Source organism: Aethina tumida, chromosome 3 (assembly GCF_024364675.1).
Source record: "Aethina tumida isolate Nest 87 chromosome 3, icAetTumi1.1, whole genome shotgun sequence".
Classification (NCBI taxonomy): Eukaryota; Metazoa; Arthropoda; class Insecta; order Coleoptera; family Nitidulidae; genus Aethina; species Aethina tumida.
Genome location: NC_065437.1, coordinates 19,077,603 through 19,097,890, shown reverse-complemented (window position 1 = coordinate 19,097,890; position 20,288 = coordinate 19,077,603). Strand labels below are relative to the sequence as shown.

The 20,288-nt window shown below is 29.6% G+C and overlaps 3 protein-coding genes across 6 annotated transcripts in view; all 3 read right to left on the bottom strand.

Annotated features, from left to right (window-relative positions):
- Positions 1 to 694: 694 nt before the first annotated feature.
- Positions 695 to 10,645, bottom strand: LOC109609683 (aminopeptidase A). Of its 4 annotated transcripts, XM_049965544.1 has the most exons (18): positions 10,594 to 10,645; positions 10,505 to 10,540; positions 10,348 to 10,437; positions 7,935 to 8,358; positions 3,807 to 3,954; positions 3,491 to 3,749; positions 3,267 to 3,437; positions 3,113 to 3,210; positions 2,922 to 3,056; positions 2,572 to 2,867; positions 2,385 to 2,470; positions 1,991 to 2,307; positions 1,828 to 1,907; positions 1,588 to 1,736; positions 1,402 to 1,531; positions 1,229 to 1,342; positions 1,049 to 1,157; positions 695 to 989 (listed from the first exon to the last, which is right to left on the bottom strand). In XM_049965544.1, the coding sequence occupies exons 1-18, from the start codon at positions 10,598 to 10,600 to the stop codon at positions 846 to 848; spliced, it is 2,793 nt and encodes a 930-aa protein (XP_049821501.1). In that variant the 5' UTR covers positions 10,601 to 10,645; the 3' UTR covers positions 695 to 845. The 4 variants fall into 4 exon arrangements, with proteins under 4 accessions (XP_049821501.1, XP_019881958.1, XP_049821502.1 ...); XM_020026399.2 differs by lacking the exon at positions 10,594 to 10,645 and having other exon boundaries at positions 7,935 to 8,352; positions 10,505 to 10,538; XM_049965545.1 differs by lacking the exons at positions 10,348 to 10,437; positions 10,505 to 10,540; positions 10,594 to 10,645 and having other exon boundaries at positions 7,935 to 8,552.
- A 1,135-nt stretch (positions 10,646 to 11,780) lies between these two features.
- LOC109609702 (cilia- and flagella-associated protein 20) lies at positions 11,781 to 12,884 on the bottom strand. The gene is made up of 2 exons (XM_020026423.2): positions 12,498 to 12,884; positions 11,781 to 12,441 (listed from the first exon to the last, which is right to left on the bottom strand). The coding sequence occupies exons 1-2, from the start codon at positions 12,771 to 12,773 to the stop codon at positions 12,121 to 12,123; spliced, it is 597 nt and encodes a 198-aa protein (XP_019881982.1). The 5' UTR covers positions 12,774 to 12,884; the 3' UTR covers positions 11,781 to 12,120.
- Positions 12,885 to 14,206: 1,322 nt separating this feature from the next.
- Positions 14,207 to 20,288, bottom strand: part of LOC109593867 (choline O-acetyltransferase) — a 44,477-nt gene continuing 38,395 nt past the window's right edge. Inside the window, exon 4 of the mRNA XM_020008996.2 lies at positions 14,207 to 18,358. Within this exon, the coding sequence (XP_019864555.1) occupies positions 16,658 to 18,358 (1,701 nt within the window). The 3' untranslated portion in view covers positions 14,207 to 16,657. The remainder of the gene's footprint in view (positions 18,359 to 20,288) is intronic.

Genomic DNA, 20,288 nt, shown 5'->3' with positions numbered 1-20,288 from the left:
CGTGTTAAAACTGCAGCAACAAATTTGAAAAATAAAGTTTCGAGAAAAACGCGTTTAGAGATAAAATAGTAGATTTCATTGTGAATTAATAAATATCATATTTAGAGCTAATCTGTAATTACAGGTCCATATAATTCACCTTTATCTTCTTCAAAAAGCGCCTGTTGGGTTGTTAAAGCTCTTCGAGATGATTGACCCTCTTTCGAGGCAGCTCGTTGACTTAACTCCATTTATTCCAACACACAAGAGACGCAGCACAGCCACTAAACGTATATTTATTTCAAATACAGCTTCAATCATTGGCCCGGAATTGATGTATGAAACGCTTATACATCACAACAATTTTGGATCTCAAAACTCGCGAACTTGTTTAATTAAATGTCAGATTTTTTATACACCACTAAATTGAAAAATCCAGGAGTTGGATCAATCACACTATTTTCATCATTACAGACCTAAGAATAACACCCGTAGTAAATGTAACTTTCACTTTGTTGAGCAGCTACTCTTTAAAAGGCCGTAACTCAAAAATATTTGAGATATTAATCTAAAATTTTAGTATATTATCTTTGAAAGTATAGACTATCAAAATACGTATTTTTAATTTTTCAAAATTTCTTTCTAGGTGGACCCCGTAACTTAATATTTTTAATAGCATATCTTGTGAAGAACCCAATAATAATAAAAAGCCTAAGATTTTTCATAATTTTATTATTTTTGTAAAATAGTCTAATGGTAGTATTTACAATAATCGTAAACAATTTGGTAAACAATATCAAAATTAAGATGTTATGCACTGGTCTTTGGTCAACCTAATAGGATAGTTTCTAAAATCTTTAATGAAATCACGAAACATTTGATATCCAGTCTTCAACTACCGCCTTGTATCGGTTCACCCATTTAATATTATTACTGACAGTCTCGAGAGCTTGAACTCGGGCAGTAGCGCCAGCACCTGCATCAGGATACTTGGCGAAGAATTCTTTCATCTAAAAAGACAGGGTTAGCATAAGATTATATAAAACTAATAAAATAAAATAGAACTTACTTCATTTAATCGGTCTTCTGTTTTAAACCTCTGAGTTACTGTTGGTATTGCCCTTCCCAAGTTTCTTTCACTTAATCCAAACCTGTCCACCAGTTTCTCCCAGTTGTTTCTAAAATGTTTTGTGAATAATTTGTTTAACACGAAACGAAGCTTTTCTGTGGTTCATACAGATCATATTACCTGACATAATCCCAAACAATTGATGTTCCTAGCTTGTTAGCCGACACGTAACTCAGGAACGTGAAGTAATCCTGATTCCTAATATACGTTTCATCTGCAGCAAGATTTAACAATCTAAAAAACGAGATGAAATGTTATTATATTGCCTATTATATAAAACTCTGAATTCTTACTTTTGAAGTATAGCTGTATCATTAATAGAGGCTAAACCATATAGGAGTTTTAATTTTTCATTAGAATCAGTCTCTGCTTTAAATACTTCAAACAATTTTTCCCATGTAGCTTCATCAGCCGTTTTCATTCCTTAAAATAAGAAAAAAACTTTAAATTAACATAAAATTTACAGAAAAAGAGCGTACCATATCTATAAATTAGACCTCTTAGATCCTGAGACAAAACAACGGTAGCGGGACTGGCAATCCATTCATCAAATTTCGATTTGACTTCCTTTAAACAGTCTTCGTGATCAACCGCACAGGCAAGTCCCAAAATAACAACTCTCGCCAACCTTCAAAGTGAAATTTGTTTAAAATAGGCAATAAACACATAGGCACAGTTATAAATATCAGTAGTAAATATAACAAAAAATTTTAATTTACCTTTTTAAATGACTGTCATCATCGGATTCAGTCCAAGTTAACTGTCCGTAAGCTTTATCCGTAACATTCCTGATGTAATTCTAAAACGAAAAATCTTATTAGAATCACTTAAATTGGCATTATTTACTATTAAACATGTTTGAATTTTGCATAAAGAACTTACATCGAATTTCTCTTCGACTGAGTCTGACAAAAATCCTTTAATTTTTTGCAACATAGTAGAACCAACGCTCCAGGGAATATAATTGATTTCATCAACCAGCATTTTTGTGAGATCAAGTGGGATGGAATATTTCAATAAACCAGCCTCGGCAATGCTGAATGATTCTTCTAAGAGATGAGTTCTGTCAGCGGTACTGAGGGATTTGTAATTTTCGATAAGTTTGGACCATTCTGCTTCTGGATAATTTACACGGTAGTAGCCTACTTGATCGTAGTTAAATTTAATCCATTTGGCATTAGAGGGCTTCTCTATAGTCACTGTGAGAAAAATATTATGATTATTAATATTATCATAAATTAATGTCAATAATTATTATAAAAACTATTTTATTTACCACTGTCTTTGTTATATTCAAACAATGTATAAGTGTCTGATTTTCCCAAGTCCGTAACATATGTTATTGGGACAGTCCATTTATAACTGAAAATAATTCTGACTTAAGTAACTGATAATATTGAACACAAACGAACTATTAGCGAGTAAATATTAAGAACTCATTATATTAGTACATAATTTCTTACTTGTAAGGTTCGACACCATCATATTTCGCATCTGGATCTTTAAGGAAACGTTTTTGCGTAAAAGTGTATTTATCTCCATCTACAGTGACAGTAAGAATGGGATAGCCCATTTGAACGGTATATGTGTCTATGAATGAGGTAATATTAAGTTCTGAACCAACGATCGGTTGGAGTTGATTAAGTAAGTTCTGAGTAACAGCATTTCCGTACGTATGCCGCTCCAAATATTTAGTTACTCCGTTCCGGAAGTTTTCACTACCGACCGTGTTCTCCAACATTCTTAAAATTGAAGCACCCTAAAAATCAAATTTTTATAATCATATTGTCAATAAAATGGATTTTGTTTATACTTTGTTATAAGAAATTGTATCGAACACTTCTGTAATTTGATTAGGAGTTTCGACGGTCACAATAATTGGATGAGATCCCAAAGTGGCGTCCAGAGATAATACTGGATGTAAATCATCAATCAAAAATTGATCCATCTAAAAAGTTGTATTTACTTATATTACAAAAAACACACAGGAATTTTAAATAATACCATTTCCCATGTGTCTTCTACTGCTGCTACTCCTTTGTATTCAATGTATGAAGCAAATCCTTCATTTAGCCACAAATCATTCCACCAGTTCATTGTTACTAAAATATGTACACTTTTAGTTCATATACAATAATCCATAATGTTTTATATTTACCCAAGTTTCCAAACCAACTGTGTGCTAATTCGTGGGCAATTACGGTAGCGACACGTTGTTTATTAGCAGATGAATGAGTGGTATTTGTGTAAAGCAATGCAGTTTCCCTATAAGTTACTAAACCCCAATGTTCCATAGCCCCTGACACAAAGTCGGGAATTGCAACCATATCTGCAAAAATTATGAATTTAAGAAGTTACATTAAAATTAAAGAGAGGTGTTACCTAATTTTGGAAGAGGATATTCCAGTTTGAAATAATCAACGTAATATTCGATGACTTTCTTTCCGACTTCTGCAGCATATTTAGTTTTGGACAGTTGTTCAGGTGATGAGAAAACTTTAAATGGAATTTCTACACCACTATTATTGAAAGTCGTTTCTGTGTGTTTAAAATCTGATACAATAAAGCAAGCCAAGTAGGTTGACATGGGTACCGTTTCTTTGAAACTGACAATTTGTCCATCTTGTGTATCAGTCACACTCTAAATATAAATTTTCAGTTATTTGTATTATGTTAAACAAAACAAATTTGCACTTACTGCACTTGGATAGTTTGATAAGGCAATGTAGTTGTCATCTTTCGGTTTCAACAGGCGAACCTTGAATCTTGCTTTTAAATTAGGTTCATCAAAGCAGGGGAAAGCTTGTCTGGCAAAAGTTGGCTCAAATTTCGATGTAGCAATTGATCTGAAATCAATTATTTGTTTATAAATATGTATATTATTTATAATTTATTTTCTTAAATCAATAAAAACATGAATTTTATGTTGATGAACGAAATTGTAGTTAATAATATATAATAATAATATAATATATACAATATTTTTTTTACATTGTCTAATTTTTATACTTTGGTAGGTGTTACAAATATTTAAGCAAAAAATTACTCAAATTTATACTCATTTTGGCTAAAAATATTCTAATTGAAAATATAGTATTTTAAGTGGAGTTTTAGAGTCACATATTTTAACTGCACATTCTTAAGTATGGAATAACAAGTGAAAAATTATAATAAAATTTAAACTTTATGTGAAAATGCTGCAGATATGTGATATAAAAATAATTTCTTTTTACAATTTTTCATTCCTAAACCGGTCATGCACTAACGGCACTTTCGAAGCAAGATTTTTTATGATTTTGGCCAAGTTGTATTTTTTATTAAGCCGTAAAATGTCGAGTATATTAAGGAGTCGCATTTAATTATTATACGATAGCCTTAATTTTCATTTCGCAACCTGGGGTCACTTTCTAATAACAAGAAATGGCTATTTATTTCTTATGGTATGTTGTATAATGCAATTCTCGTACAACACACGAATATTTAAACCGTAAACGAACAAAGGATACAAATAAGTAAAAGTGTTTACATCCACATAAATAGATAGTTAAACCACATTTTTGGGTAAATCATGATCTTCGGAGTAGAGAAAGTAGTTGTGAAAATATTATCCTTTTAAAAGTTCCTCTCGATAACGCAGTATAATCAAGTTGATTAATCTAAAGCTTATTGTTAGTGTCACAATTAATATTTATATAAAAAGCATGCATGAATATGCAATAGTGTTGTACTTAATAAAGCAGTTGTTACAGCATTAAAGAAATAAACAATTTCGTCAAGCTTGATTTGTTCGACGGTAATTAAGTAAAACTAGTACTGGCAAAAGTTATGCAAGTACGCACACTTTGAATAAATGAAGCACATTTATCCTTTCTTGTTTTCCCGTTCCGAGAGTGCACACGATATTCAACAGTAAATTAAAAGCGTGAAACAAGGTTTAACTTAACATGAAAGAATCAGATAAAGATGATGTAACTTACATAGGGTAACTGGGAGTGTTTAAAACAATTAATTATTAGATAAAAATGTTAATCGTATTTCTTTACATCTTTTAAAAAGGCAATACAAAAACATAGCAATATTCATTAAACATAATTTCTTCACATACTATTATTATAGTATTTAAATTTTGTTTGCTTAAAAATTCATATCTAAATTAAAATTAACTCTGTGTTTTATTTAATTTCACGTGATTATTAGGGAGTACAGTACTTTTCCTGCGATAAATAATTTAAAAGTGCTCAAGAATTTCGAAATATCTACTTTATTGATTTTAAATCTTTATAAGCTTACGTATTAAATTTTAGTACAAAAATAATTAAACCGATTATTTTTATTAGCTATCGTATAACTAAAAATAAATTGTTATTTGATTTTTCCATATCATTTAGTCAATTTGTTCAAATCTATTTTGAAACATTTTTTATATAAAATAAATTACCTGACAGTTCCATTTTTCATTTTATATGTACTCTTATAAAATCCTCTAATTCTATTTAGTAACGACCCTTGAAATTCGACGATTAAATTATAATTTCCTGGTGCCAGAATAGTTTTGGTTTTAACCGTAAGAGTTTCAAAGACTTCATTTTCTTTATATTCTTCGACTTCTATCATTCTTTGATCGGAAATATTTAGGTGAACCGATTTAATTGCCAAATCCTGACTATGCAATATTACCTTGTCACTCGATTGTGTAATATTTAATGTAATATTTACTGCACCAGTGAATATACCAGTTTCTAAGTTGGGCGCCAAGTAAATGTCATACAAAATAGGCAGCACATTCCTTGGTAACCTGTACAATTTTATTGGCATAGGTTCTGATAAAATTAAAGATCCATTCCTTGCAGCATCTATTATAACATTCGAACTGAACGCCGAAGAAATATTGAACGATTTCGCATCTTGATGATTATAAAGTGTGTGTCTTCCAATGAGTATCAAAGCTGTCAACAAACACGCACAAAACACCAGAAGAAAAACGCAACAACTCACTAAAATCACCACCAATTTTCTCGGTCTTCGACGCTGTCCCGAACTATCGGCGCAACACGACATCTCTTTTAAATCAATCGAAATCAATCAGTTACAGTTAGAATCGATTGATCAAACGAAGCGCATTTCTGTGGGACTCACGTGAAACAGTGAATGTTTAACATTGTTGTTGTTGTGTATGGGTGCCTGGTGGGAGATTTCTTGACGGTACATTACACCTATTTCGTATTGCTGACCAAGTGCTAGTTGAACGCACGGTCGTTTAAATTTTGAGTTTTTCCAATAGGATCTTACGTTAGATATATTTAAGAGAGGTTTATTTTGTTTTATTTATGTTTCAATGCAAAAGAAAAATTAGAGACGCAGGTACATGATTCATATAGATACCATCTATTATTTTCCTTCATTAAAAAAGTTATTAGACATTGACCAGAATGATATTTATTTTACTTAAGTACAGCTGTTAAATATTTCAAGATGAGAAATGAAATTTCCATTGTTCAAGTCATTGAGAGATTTAAGATAATAGCAGGAACATTTTATTTTGATTTTTTAAATATAAACATGTTAATTTTAGTTTTTTTAGGTAATCACTTCAAATATAATTTGATAATTAAATATCTTAAAGACAAACGAAGAAATTTTTACACAAAATTCAAAAATAAAATAATATTTATAGGGTTAAATTAGAAAATTAAGTTTATTTTAACTAGAAACGAAACAGGCTAGAATGTATATTACATATTTGAAAATAAACATTATATTGGTATAAGAAAGCAAATTTAGTTATATTTAGTTTTTATTTAAAAGGAATACTGTTATCTGTTCACTTTTTACCACAGTGCAGGAAGATGAATGACTAAGAGCCGGTTTAAATACACGGTACCACGTTAATTCCAATTAAATGTATATCCGAGGGACTCGTCAACAAAATCGGAAATGCAGCGTAGAAAAGCATGTGAACTAATAACGACGTTGTTTCTTAACAATAATTTTGCCACATTATATCAAAAAATAGCTGAAATATTGGGATGGAACGTTGATATAATAACATAATATTTAATCATGAAGTTATCATAAAAACAAAATTTGGTACAACATAATTTTGTATCTCATGTTGGCTTAAATTTCGTTTAGATTAAACTAATTTCCAGATATCTTGTTAATTTGTTTTAGGGGAATATTATCTTTGTACATTTCTAATTTCCTGCCTTTTACCTAATACCTAATTATTTGGATACATATGTAAAATTACTATAACGAATTGTATTCAGTAAATAACATTAATTTTATCAAACTGACTATTAAGGCTGTTTCAAATATAAAAATGTTCCATTATATGAAAACACCGCAGCTTTTCCGTTGATAATGAACATTTAAACCAATTCACGTAGAAAATATAAGATAATAAGCTATAGGAAGCCAATTTTTATGAATATAAACAGACACGTCGACAATTACGTTTTGTACATCTCCGTGTTCGCAATTATTAAGTTAAGTGGGGTCATTTCTTCAATTACTCGAATAGGTTTATGTTTGTTTCATATAATCAATTTAACATATTGTTTCGTGATTCATCTGAAATACTGCATGTCTTCCTTGAGTATAATCACAATATTATTCCCACCACAAAAAAATCACATTATCTTTTAACAACCTTATACGGGTCAGTAATTGTTTCGCTAAATTTAGCACTTAAATCATTTTAAATGTTAATTTTAGTATTTTGCTACTTGAAATTATGGAATATGTGAAAGAGGATAAATTATATTGAATTATATAAACTAATTGTGTACAGTAGACAAAATAATCTGTTTTATTGGACACTCACCTAGACTCTCCAGACGCAGATGTATAGTTACTGGTATACAATCCCACAATCCTCTTTTTCATGTCACCAGAGAACTCAATGTACACCACGTTTTCTCCGTTCGTAAATTCCCTGTCATTAGGATCAGTAATGGTCAAAGTCTCGTACGTAGCGTCCAGTACGTGTTTGGCCGCATAACCATTGACTTCCACCTTATTGATGGTTAATAGGCTGCTGTGCAATACGATTTCTTTGGGTGAGCCACTCAAAGTAACCGTGATCGAAACTTCTCCTGAGAATAGACCGGAAGTCAGATCGGGTTTCAAATACAGATCGTAGAGACTGGGTTTAGCGGTGCTGGCTAATCTGTACTTGCTCATGGTGCTGGAATCGCCCTTTGCTTCGTCCAGATCCGATCGCAGGTTGCTGTTGTCCACTCCTAAAACTATTGTGGATATTCCGAAAGCTACAGTACCGGCGATGAAAAATATAAGAAGCTTATGAGTCAAAATCCACCCTAAGAAACTCATCGTGGACGCGTGTTGGAACGTTTGAACCGTGAATGCTGCGTTGTGAATGTCTCGAGCTTAAGCTATTTATTATCTTACTTATCTTTAGTTTATTGGAGATTTCTAGTAGGGATGTTTATTTGGTATATATATATATATATATATATATATATATATATATATTCAAGTTTAAAGTGGATCTTCGTTTGTTTAACACTACATGTGTTAAACCATTTATTTTAATTTACCTTTACAATGATCTCGTACAAGTTCAAGAAAATTATATTTAAATATAATAACACTGTGTAAAATATTGGTATATACAAATGTAATATTTTTAATCACATAATAATGCATTTTCTACGTGCATATGTACTTTTATTGACAAATTTTACTTAACAGATATAATATACTTCATAAAAATCAAAACAGAAAAAAGAACAAGCAGTAATTAATGTATATCCATAATCTTAAATCTGTAAAACTGTCTACAGGATTATAGATAATTCTTAGTAAATACCTGTACTATCTCTAAGGTCAAATGACGACATTTATTTTGCAAAAATATTTTAAAAAAAATAAACTAACATTACTTAAATTTAATGTACAGTGTGCCCCTTTGAAAATTAGACACCCCCATAAAATTTGTATTTTTGACTGATATCTGTTTTAATTCTAAAGTATGAACAAACGTAAACTTTTGTCTATAAGTACTTATAGACAAAAGTTCACATTTTTTATTCAAAAACCAGAACCGACAGGAAAATTTTTTAGGCATGAAAGACTACTTAATTAAAAAGATAAATATATAAAAAGAATATGATTTTTCAGAGATGCTTAATCCATTAACATTCAAGTTAATTAGATTTTCTATAAAAATTTTACTATTACTTATTCAATTTTCATCTCACTTTCAAATAAACTACGATGTATGTTTATACAATCCAGAATTTGTTGCGTATCTGGAGTAAGCTTCCTTAGTATCATCTATTTTATATGCACTTTAGAAACATTATATAAATGCCAAGTTAAATTTATTGCATATTTTTAATTTGAGTCGAGAACAAGTAATGTTCTCAAATTATTGTATTACAGTGACAACAACGACATACGCTACTTAAAAGACTATCAATTTTGATTTATATGGATTAGCATTACGTATGTCACATAATGCAAGAACGCCCAGATATAAAGACCCAATATAAAAGATTCTACTGTTAAAATTAAAATAATAAAAGTGTCAAACAAAAATGATAAATTATAAAGTTATTTTCTAACCAATTAAATCTAATAGTAATAGATTGTTTAATACCCTTTATCTAAAATATGATTTATTAATTGTTTTAGGAGTTATACAGACCATTAGTGTTAATCCGAATATCGCGAATATTGAACAATATGAAATTAAATATTGGGTAAAATTGATAAAATTATAAATTTCTAATTAACCTGGTATCTATCCAAATAAATGATGGATGGTGATTTCTGTTATTACATTATTAAAAGTCAATTATAGTATTAGGAATATACATTGTTGTGATTGACATTTAATTATTATAATTTGAAGATGATTTCATTTTCTAAATTCTATTTAAATGGTAAAAGATCGAATGCTTATAAAAAAATAATGCTTTCCATCACATTTTTTCTCAAATATAAAGTTTTGTGAGGGCGCTTTATCACAACTACATTAAATTATAGAACTTTCAGTTTCAAAATTATGATCTCTAATCAATATAGGCAACCCGAAATGTAGTAATTCTTTGTCAAACACTTTTTGACATTTATCTTCAATATTTCTATTTAATAAAATGATGAATTAACATTTATTAGAAACAACGTAACTCGATATCAATGTAAAATTTCTTTTTCTTTTATAGTTGGGTTATCTTATATGATAAAAATATTAATTAAAGGATACTTACAGCGAAAATTAGTTTGATATTGGTTAGACGGCTTCCTTCGATGTAAAAATATGGATTGATTTTTAATTAAAAAACTGCTTTTTAGACAGGCTACAAATATGCACTAAATGTAACATTATATTTATCTTTCAAGAGGCTTTATCTGTGTACTACTTACAGTATATTTGTCGTCTGGCTATATTCATTGGCAACACTACAAAAAATAGGTATATTCACTTTATATTACATGTATTGTAATATATTTACAAATCATTGTAAAAAAATAAATAGCTAATATTTATTATTCACATAACCTAAAATGTATTTGAAATTAAAGTTTTCTATATCTGCTTCTTTATTTGGATAGATGGCACACTAAATTGATTTAGATCAGTTTCATAGAAAACCTCAGTTTTTGAGATATGTATTCTTAGGTTTCTTTATTTTCCGATTTTAAAAAACAGATTATTTTCACTTGGAAGTGTCTAGTTCTAATGTTTCTGCAAATTAAAGGTTAGTTAGTTACTATTTCAAAAGTTTTTGATTAGAGTATTGGCTTACGCAATATATGTAATGCACATTAATAATTTTAATATCTTTGGCAAAATCTCACAAGTAAATTTATGCTAATTAAATATATAACTTATATTATTAGTATATTAAGAAAAAACTATTTTTTCATTTTGCTATTGTTTAGAGAGCTCTTTTTCAGAAAATTCACATTTATTAATTTAATGTTATATATTGTGTGTGGAATAAGTACAAGCATATATTGTAGGTAATTGTGTGTCTAAATAGTAAAGAATAGTGTATATTGAATATTCTTAATTTTGTTGATTTTTTTTGCGTATTTCTATTCATACAACTTATAAGTAAAACTAAAACTATGAAAAATTTTATGAATACTATGGGCACACAAAATAGATAATTTTTTAATCACACTTATGAATATCACATTTTTTATAATTAATTAAAACTAATTTAATAGTTATAAAACAGAAACACATAAGTATACTAATTTTCTTCTTGTTGTCTTCTAGGAAATAAGACAATTTTAAGTTGGAAAAACATGAAATTAACTTGTCTTTTAATTAGTAGTACATTTTCCAAATAATGTATAATAAGCCGAATTGAAATTAACCAACATAGAAATTGTGAAAAAAATTAGTAATCGTAATTTGTGAATAAATTAAACAAATAAAATAAAAAAAGATTTTATGGCCTTCTATTTATTTACAATTTGAATTGTTATATGTAAAAGCTACATAACTTTTCTGTCTGTTATTAACTTGATATGAATCTCTGCATATTTTAATTGATATCACTGTTACCAAAATTAATTTTTCAATAGATATTTCTTTTCCCTGAAAATTTACTTTTGTAAAAAACTAGAAGTATAGAACTTCAATTAATTATAATCATTTAATTATTAATAAAATTGTAAATGAAAAATATATTTCTTCAATCAGTTTTATTTATCAAATTTATCTATGCAGATAAATATGCCAGATCAACATTTATTTTCCCAAAAGAAATGATCAGTTAAAAGAGTGCAGAATATTTCACACTTGTGCATAAACTTGAAATCTTAGAAATAAGAGAGAGCTGTTATTAGCTGTACATAATTACAGATTTCAATGGAATTCAGTACAAAAAATTACTAGCATACATTTTCATGTACACAATTACTCCCACAAAAGAAGTATCACAATAAGTTCATTGGTATCAATCAATATATTGAAAGGAAAACAATAAAAAAACATGGATGATAATTTTGTAAAATCACATAAATTTTTAATTGGTTGTCACAGGCGTTTTTGTCTTATTTTGTATGGGAAGGAATAATTTGAATTCTGCTGGTAATTCATCTTCCGAATATAATCTATCTGAAAAGTAAACCCTGCGTATTCGACAATTTGCATGCACTTGCACTCTTAGTGTTTCAACATAATTAGTTCCATAGGCACGTCTGGTGAAGTCGGCAACATTGAATTGAATTTGGTTCCATCCTTCATCTAACCTCATTGGCATTGTGCAGATAAATGGTTTGACTCTTGTTGTAGATTGGTAATTGCTTGCTCTAAATCTTCTTCTAACATTCTTGTCATCTAGAATCTGGAAGGGTAAATTGGAATAAATTTGAAGGTATTGATCAAATAATTATTACTAACCTGTACTTCAAATGTAAAATATTTCTTTAAATTTTTCACAATCATTACCAGAAACGGTAATTTTATGCTTAAAGTCTTTTTGGGATCAGCCGGGCACGTAATATAAGTTGTACTAACATTACATCCCACTAATTCTAGCACTAAGGACTGAATGTCTTCGTCGGTAATTCGTTTAATATGGCCATTTTTAACTTTTTTGTCCCAAATTTGAAGCGGTTTACTTCCTATACTGTAAAGTATTGACAAAAAGCCACTTTGAAATGTATTTTTGAACATTTTTGTTAAATACACTACATTTAATTTTCTTATTTACGTTTAAAACGTAGGTTAGATGTTTGGAAATGACAATTTGAATTTTGTGCCCCCTATATGCGTGCACCACAATTACTGTAGTGGCATCTATTAAATTTTACCTAGAAATCACGTACATATTTACAATTGCAATTAGGCATGTGCACAATTCATTCAATATTAAAAATAAGTGGTTGTTTTTTGAAAAATTATACAGGTTTCCGAAGCAATTGTAATTATGATAAAATACTTCAGATGGCTCTCTAAAATACATGCAGTTTTCTTTTTGAAAGTTTAACACATTAACTATTAAGCGGTATAGATGGCGCAACGATTAAAATATACCGTGAGATCCAAAATGTTTTGTGAAAAAAATTATAATTACAGTAGCTTAATTGACAGGAGATTCTTTTTGTTTTTTTAATTTTACTAAAAAATAACGTTTTTGTGTTATACTGAGCATGTAAACCATCAACTAATTTAAAAATGTTGTTATAAATAACTTTACTTCCCATTTTTTTCTTTTAAAATTAGGGTGAACTGCTATAAGGATATTAATATTATTAAAGTTTTAATATTTACCAAATAGAGAAAAATTAAAAGAAAATAATAGTAAAATACAATTTAAACAATACCGAATTAATATGTATAAGTAAACCCCATATATGTTCAATTGGGTTTATGTCCGGAGAATGTGGTGCCCATCCCATTAAAAACATTCCGTACCAATTGGGTTTGATGTGGATGATTATCGCGTGTATAAATACGAAATTGGATTAAATTATAATAGTAATTTTATACAAATGCATATGGAACCATTTCCCTGACAAAATTTAGTTGTTGTGCATGTCATTCTCTTCAGACCCGACAAATCCTATACCTTTTCGTCTGAAAGAAGAACCTTTCAACAGACAAAGGCTAATTTTGATGGAACGGAATATGTGTTTAAATAGTAGGTTAGGTACTTGATCATGATCGAATAACAACAGTCCGTCTTTTAGTGGTTACATTCTATATGGTGGTATGTAGCTTGATAGTCACTCCGAACTTTACTAACAGTTATCCAGATATTTCTCATATGGACTATGTACCTATCTTGTCTGGCAGTTGATGTGTATGTTTCATTGTGCTGTTGAATGAATGATCTTCGTAATTATATTATGATAAATGTTGCTTCTGCTACAATCCTTTCTCGTGAAGAAACATTGTTCGTAAATAAATTTCATTAGTTAATTACATTTGCATTTTTTCGAATTTTGAACTTTATAAATGTTAAGTGACACTAAAATTTGATTAAATTTGTGATAGGAATGAAATCGTTTGCTTTTTATTCTGCGTTTCAATTTCAGAATAGTGTAAAACATTTAAAACTGACCTTAATATTCAGGTTATAAGGATTTATATAATTAAGACAAAAATCAAGTATATCTATATCTTTATATTTTAGCCTTTGACAGAAATATATCACATTAGACATCTAATTACTATAATACATTTAATACTAATGATATGTTCTTGATATTAAAAACAAATTTAAAATTGAAGTTTTATACTCATAAGTATTTTAAATTAACGATACATAAATATTTATACACATGAAAACATGACAATTGTTTTTAATGTTTATTAAAGTGTATAATTAAATTAGATTAAAAAATCTCAATTCCTGGTAAATAAAAATATTTCATAATACATATACGTATCACAGAACAACTAGAAATTAATACTACTAGAGGGGAGTATGTAATCTGGTAAAAATGTGAGAAATCTTATAAAAGACTACAAATATTTGGCGATTTCTTCCCATAAAAAAATCTTTTAAGTGTATTTGCAGTTTGAAATATATATATATAGAGTATATGAGAACAAAATTTTACAATCACCATTTTTACCAGTCGTTTACCCAGATAACATACAACATAGTGTGTTATATTACATTGCTTACTGACTACTGTTATGGACAAGATATACTGTGCGGGCATCACTGCATAGTGACAACGAATGTTTTTAACAATTTAACAGCGAATTCAACAGCAAGCATGTACTATATGAAGCATAATCACTTAGGAACTATTTACAAAATTAATTTAAATTTACGAGAAAGCATTTTTAAGCAATCGTTGTACGTTACTCGATGACATTATAGGTACATATTGTGGTCATTAATAAATATGTACAACTGCGTAATCTCTGAAATAATTAAGTTAAAGTTTTACTAACGATATTTAAATCAATTTTGTAGACTTGTCCCATATTTTAATATTTAGTTATACATATGTGGATAAAAACTGAATAAAACTATTTGAAGTTAAAGCTGGTTCAGCAGAGTTTAAAAGAAACAGAGAAGATGCTCGAAAAATTTGTCTACTAATAAATATTACATAATACGGAAATGATTATTACCGAATTGAATATATTTTTCTGAAAGATTTTGGGACATTTAGTAGATAAATCTCTCTAGCCTATTCAGAGGAATGAAATTAATAGAATATTTCATATCTGTACAGTAAATACGATTTTGGGAAAAATATACGCTTTCTTTTAATATTGCTAATACACGACTTGTCTATTAATTATTTACACAAAAATATGTAGGAATCTACATGGTACATTTGGACTACGTTCAACCATTTAATGCATTTTACAATCATACTTAATAAAAATTGCACACGATTATGGTGAAAGTAAATAAAATATGAGTGAATATCTAAGTTGATTTGAGAATTATTTGCAAACGTTTTTGAGAAAATTTATTTTGGTAGGTACCAAAAATGAAATTTTAAATACTTTCACCAACTTCACATATACTTTACATCTACTTAATATATTTCTTTATATGTAACAAGTATATAATACAAATTATATCATGGCAGTCCATTTCCAAAATTTTATAAATACATCAGTCATTTTAGAAATGGATATGTTCATTTACTTAGATTGACAGATGTAGTGATATGCCATTTGAAGGCCATTTGTTAAATTTAAATTATTGTGTATACAGCTATGTCTTTGTATAAGCATAGTAAACGAATTTAATATAATTTATTTACAAATAAATATTTCAAGTATATGTATATTATTTATCTGCTAATAATTTGTTTTATAATATCTTTATATTTTAAGAAAGTAGATCAAAGAATTATATGAAACATTGAGACGATTTGAAAGGAGAATTGTGCATTGAGTGTAAACTAATAAATATCATGGATAATTTTAATGGTTGTATCCATGACTTCATGGATTGTACATATGTAATATTTAATTTTTGTGAAATATAATAAATAATTTGTTATATATAATATAGAGAATAAAAAATTTTGAAACTTAACATAACTATTTTATAATAATTAACAATTAAGCAATATGTATGTGAAAAGTAATTTTAATTTGGATTATAATATATTTGAAAGTTGATAAACAAATAAGCGTTTAAATATTATCACAATAATGTCTGTATATATACTTTTTTTAAATATTTTTTAGGAAATTAAATATTAAGAATGCTATAATAATTTCAGTTTTAAAACGACATATAATACTTTCCATTAATTTAATTGAAAAATTAATATATAATTGCCTTTCAGCTCTGACTTTTAATACCATAAATTTCAAAATTTTGATTTTAAGTAATTATTTTATACGTAAAAGTGGTGATATGTATTTAAAGTAACGAGTAAAGAAAAATATGTTCCCTATTGCAGGTAATTAGGCCCAACTGATGGTTCAACAATATTTAAAATATCTAATAAAAACTCAACAAATTAACCACGGTACATATGATTGTGGTTAATAACAAATTGAATATTATTTTCAACATTTAAAAACATAACAATAAATTGTATAAATAACTTTTTTAATATAAAAAATATCTAATTCGGTCTTTTGAGTAGGGTCTGCATAGCGTTAAGACTTTCCTCTAAGGACTGTGCGAATCTAGAAGTGCTTGTAATCTCAGAGGACCAGAAAGCAGATAAACAGAAGATTATACTATCAGATTTCGGGTTATAAGAAGCTCCGTAGCCGTCGGGTTCCACAGGTCCGTAACCCATAAAGCTATTGGTGCTTGTAGCGACTTGACTTGTACTTAATTGAAATTTGTTTGCTATCCTGTATGTAGGATCCGTGAAGATTTCTGGCAGTGGACTTGCAGCAGTAGGAGATGTTTCTCTTGCAGCTTCACGCAGACCTAATAAGTGTATGTCAATGCCTTGTCCTAGAATGTTGTCAATCATTTCTGTGGTTTGTTGTTTAACAGCTTCATTCCAGAGTTCCAATTTCCTTTCATCGCTGACAAGATGGAATGTAACTTTCTTATCGTTTTGATCATCCTTCGGCTGTGACATGGCCATAGCCCACTCCAAAGCTTCGGGGCTAGCGGATCTAATGCAGTCGACTCTTCCAAGTTTAAATCTTCTAGTTGACGCGCTCTCGTATGTTGCTGTAAGTTTACCATACAACCTGTAGTAAGCTAATTGCAGAGCAAGTTGAATGTATACATCAGGACTAACTCTGCATGATTTAATAAAATCCTTTCCGTAACCAACATATCTGTATACCTGAAAATCTAGATCTTTAATCAAATTATCCAGATATATAGCAGCATTTTCTATTCGCTTAAAGTCGGTTTGCTCCAGACTCCATTCTAGACGTTCTGGAGGTGGTAAGTGACTGCCACATGCTGTTGGCACCTCTGAACATGCTGGTAATGAATCTGCGTGTTGCCACAATTTTTCGACAAGCTGAATCACAGCAACTCCTTCAGCACTTGAATGCTCATAGCATAAACCACAAGCGCCATCACCAGATATGACTATTTGTATAGTCTTGTCGAACCATCTGTTCGCTGAATTGTGAGTACTTCCCCCTCCATGAATCATTTGATGAGCCAAATTTGTTTCATCTCTTCCTGATGTGGTGTGTCCTTGACCACCTCTCTGGAGTCTACAGTTAAAAGTGTTGGGAAGTCCTTCATCCAAACAAACCACCAACAACGATTTCATTATAAGTTCGATATTTCTTGAGTTTCTTTCCTCTTTCAGCAAGTCACTGCGAGCTTCGGCCCAAAGACTTCTTTTCCAACCGGTAAGGAGACCTATGGGTGGAGGATTCGACAGGCACGGAGCGTCATCTAATACATAGAGTAGTTGGGCACATATTTCATCCTCGGTCAACCTTCCGCGGTCGGAAGCGAGAACCGGGACACAATATAGTTGGCTTCGACATATAACTATAATATGTTCAGGATTTTGATCCCCAGTCTTTGGCTTAGGTGATATGTATTGCGAGTCTCTTGGTTTGCCGGGTATCCTGCAGGAACCCAAGATTCTGTAGTACTGTGCCATGCAAAGTGGTTGTCCTGGTTCCCTTGAAGTAGCCTTCTCCAAAGGAAGGCGATTTTCGTTAAGTATTTCCTTATGGTCAAGAGCTGCGTCTATGAGTCTGGCTGTGAATCGAGCAACGTCCAAGATGGTGGTGAATTTCCTAGGTGGAAATACCATACCTGGATTGGAATTTATTGGAAGTGGTTCTCTATAGTTCAAATACATGTCGTTTAACCAATACTCATAAGCCTGAAACATATTAAAATATTGATATTGAAAGTTTATACGTTTTCTCGAAGACTTAAGTAAAATTGTAATGTTTATCCAATGAATATCACATGTTAAACATTTTTCTATATCTCCGCTTTAGTCGTATCATAATTCGAAATAAAACATATGTGATTTTTACAAAAACATACTGACATTATAAAATATGAATGCTCCAGTTGAATATTTTATTTAAAATTGGACATTAAATATTAAACAAAGGATAAAACGTTCGAAATATCTTATCATTTGATAAAATGGAGATATAACAATAAATCAGGATTTAAGGTTGCCTATTTTAGTCTTTCTCGTAAATTTTCTTGAAATTGTTCCTGATGCATGCCGTATGCCCTCGGGGCGGCAACCAATCGGGGGTAACGGCACGCACGCACGCGTCCTATCTGCCGGCAATCACCCAATCCGGCCAACATTGCGGCTTTGTAAGACAATGGGGTAGATAATCCAATTTTTCCGCGTCAATAGGCCGCACTCCTCTTTCAAGATTCTATTCTACGTTTGCCTGCTGGCGGTGGCGGGATTTCCAATGACTTTTTTCTTCTGCCGTAAAACGATAAGAAATTATGCAAGGACGTGTTTCCTACAAATGGGAATCACAGTGAAGTTTTCTAAATGATCCAAGTTTTGTATGATGACTATTATATCTTCCTCTTCGAGTTGCTTGTATAAATTTTTTTTCTGTAAGATCAGGAAGTAACTAAACCCCTTATATATATATAAACAAGTTTTATTGTGTATTTTATTTAATTAATTTTATGAGCTATAAATTTAATTTAACCAATTTTAGACATTAAAATTCAATTTGGTGTAATGTGTATGAATGTTAATATTAATATTCAGATAATAATAATAAAATAATCTAAATAATATTAGTATTTAGAATTAAGCTTTAAATGCATATTTATAATAAGAATGTTATATTTGAGCTCCGAAAAGGATAGAAAAACATATAATTTATTATGTTATAATTTAATGTAGATTTATTTTACATAGTTTTTAATTTTCTTTTTTTTCTAAAAAGTAAAATTTCTGTCATCTAATTGGATGAAGACCTCTTGGTTCTACGTGAAACTTTCTCTCTAAAGTCATACTTTAAATTTTTAAATAAAAGAAGTGTTAAATCCAGTAAATACGGTGGATGTAAATAAATCAACGTTTTTCCCTTCTTTCTTTGCCTAACCGGTTAGTTAATTACTTTTTTGAAGTAAGCGATATAGATAATTTTGAGTACATCCTAAAATAAGTCAACTTATCAATCGATTTCACCATAAAAACACTCTGTTTTGAGTGTTCTCTTCGATTTTGGAGTGCAGTAGTGGATCCATGTCTTCATCTATAGTTATGTATACACCAAAACAGTCTCAGGGTCGACTACATGATTGCATTTATTCTCCATCGAGAGCAAATAGGCACTCTCTTATATAAAATTGAAAACACTCTAACTTGGAATATGTCTGGGAGCTCAACTATTTATTCACTTTCGTTCATCGATTACTCACAGCAACATGGTTGATTTTGTCAATAATTTCGGGAGTAGAAACCCAATTATAAACAATTGCAAAACAAGAGAAGATGCGCCAAGAACTTCATTCAGCTGATTTATTTCGGAGCATAATTGTGATGGTATCACTGAAACTTTGTCAGCTGTGTAGTGATTAACATTACTTAATAAAATCAATCAATCATTGAGCGACCTAAGTAATTTATTGCCAAATATAGTTTTTATAAACCGAAAATAAACTGAGAAGTTTAATTTCTTTGGTTATGATCAAAGACGTTGTAAGTTTGATTTTGATAATTGTCATTTCACCTAATAATATCTTATATTATTATTGTAATAACAAAAAGAGAATATAATATTGTGAAAGAATTCTAAAATTGAATTATGTTTGTT

What these genes read in the sequence shown, in the direction of transcription:
- LOC109609702 (XM_020026423.2), bottom strand. Translation starts at nt 12,773, where the DNA reads ATGTTCAAAAATACATTTCAAAGTGGCTTTTTGTCAATACTTTACAGT. An exon ending in ATTTTACATTTGAAGTACAG is followed by an intron (nt 12,442 to 12,497) that starts GTTAGTAATAAT and finishes TTACCCTTCCAG; the next exon opens with ATTCTAGATGACAAGAATGT.
- LOC109609683 (XM_020026400.2), bottom strand. Translation starts at nt 6,166, where the DNA reads ATGTCGTGTTGCGCCGATAGTTCGGGACAGCGTCGAAGACCGAGAAAA. An exon ending in ATGAAAAATGGAACTGTCAG is followed by an intron (nt 3,955 to 5,546) that starts GTAATTTATTTT and finishes AATTGATTTCAG; the next exon opens with ATCAATTGCTACATCGAAAT. An exon ending in TAGAAGACACATGGGAAATG is followed by an intron (nt 3,057 to 3,112) that starts GTATTATTTAAA and finishes ACAACTTTTTAG; the next exon opens with ATGGATCAATTTTTGATTGA.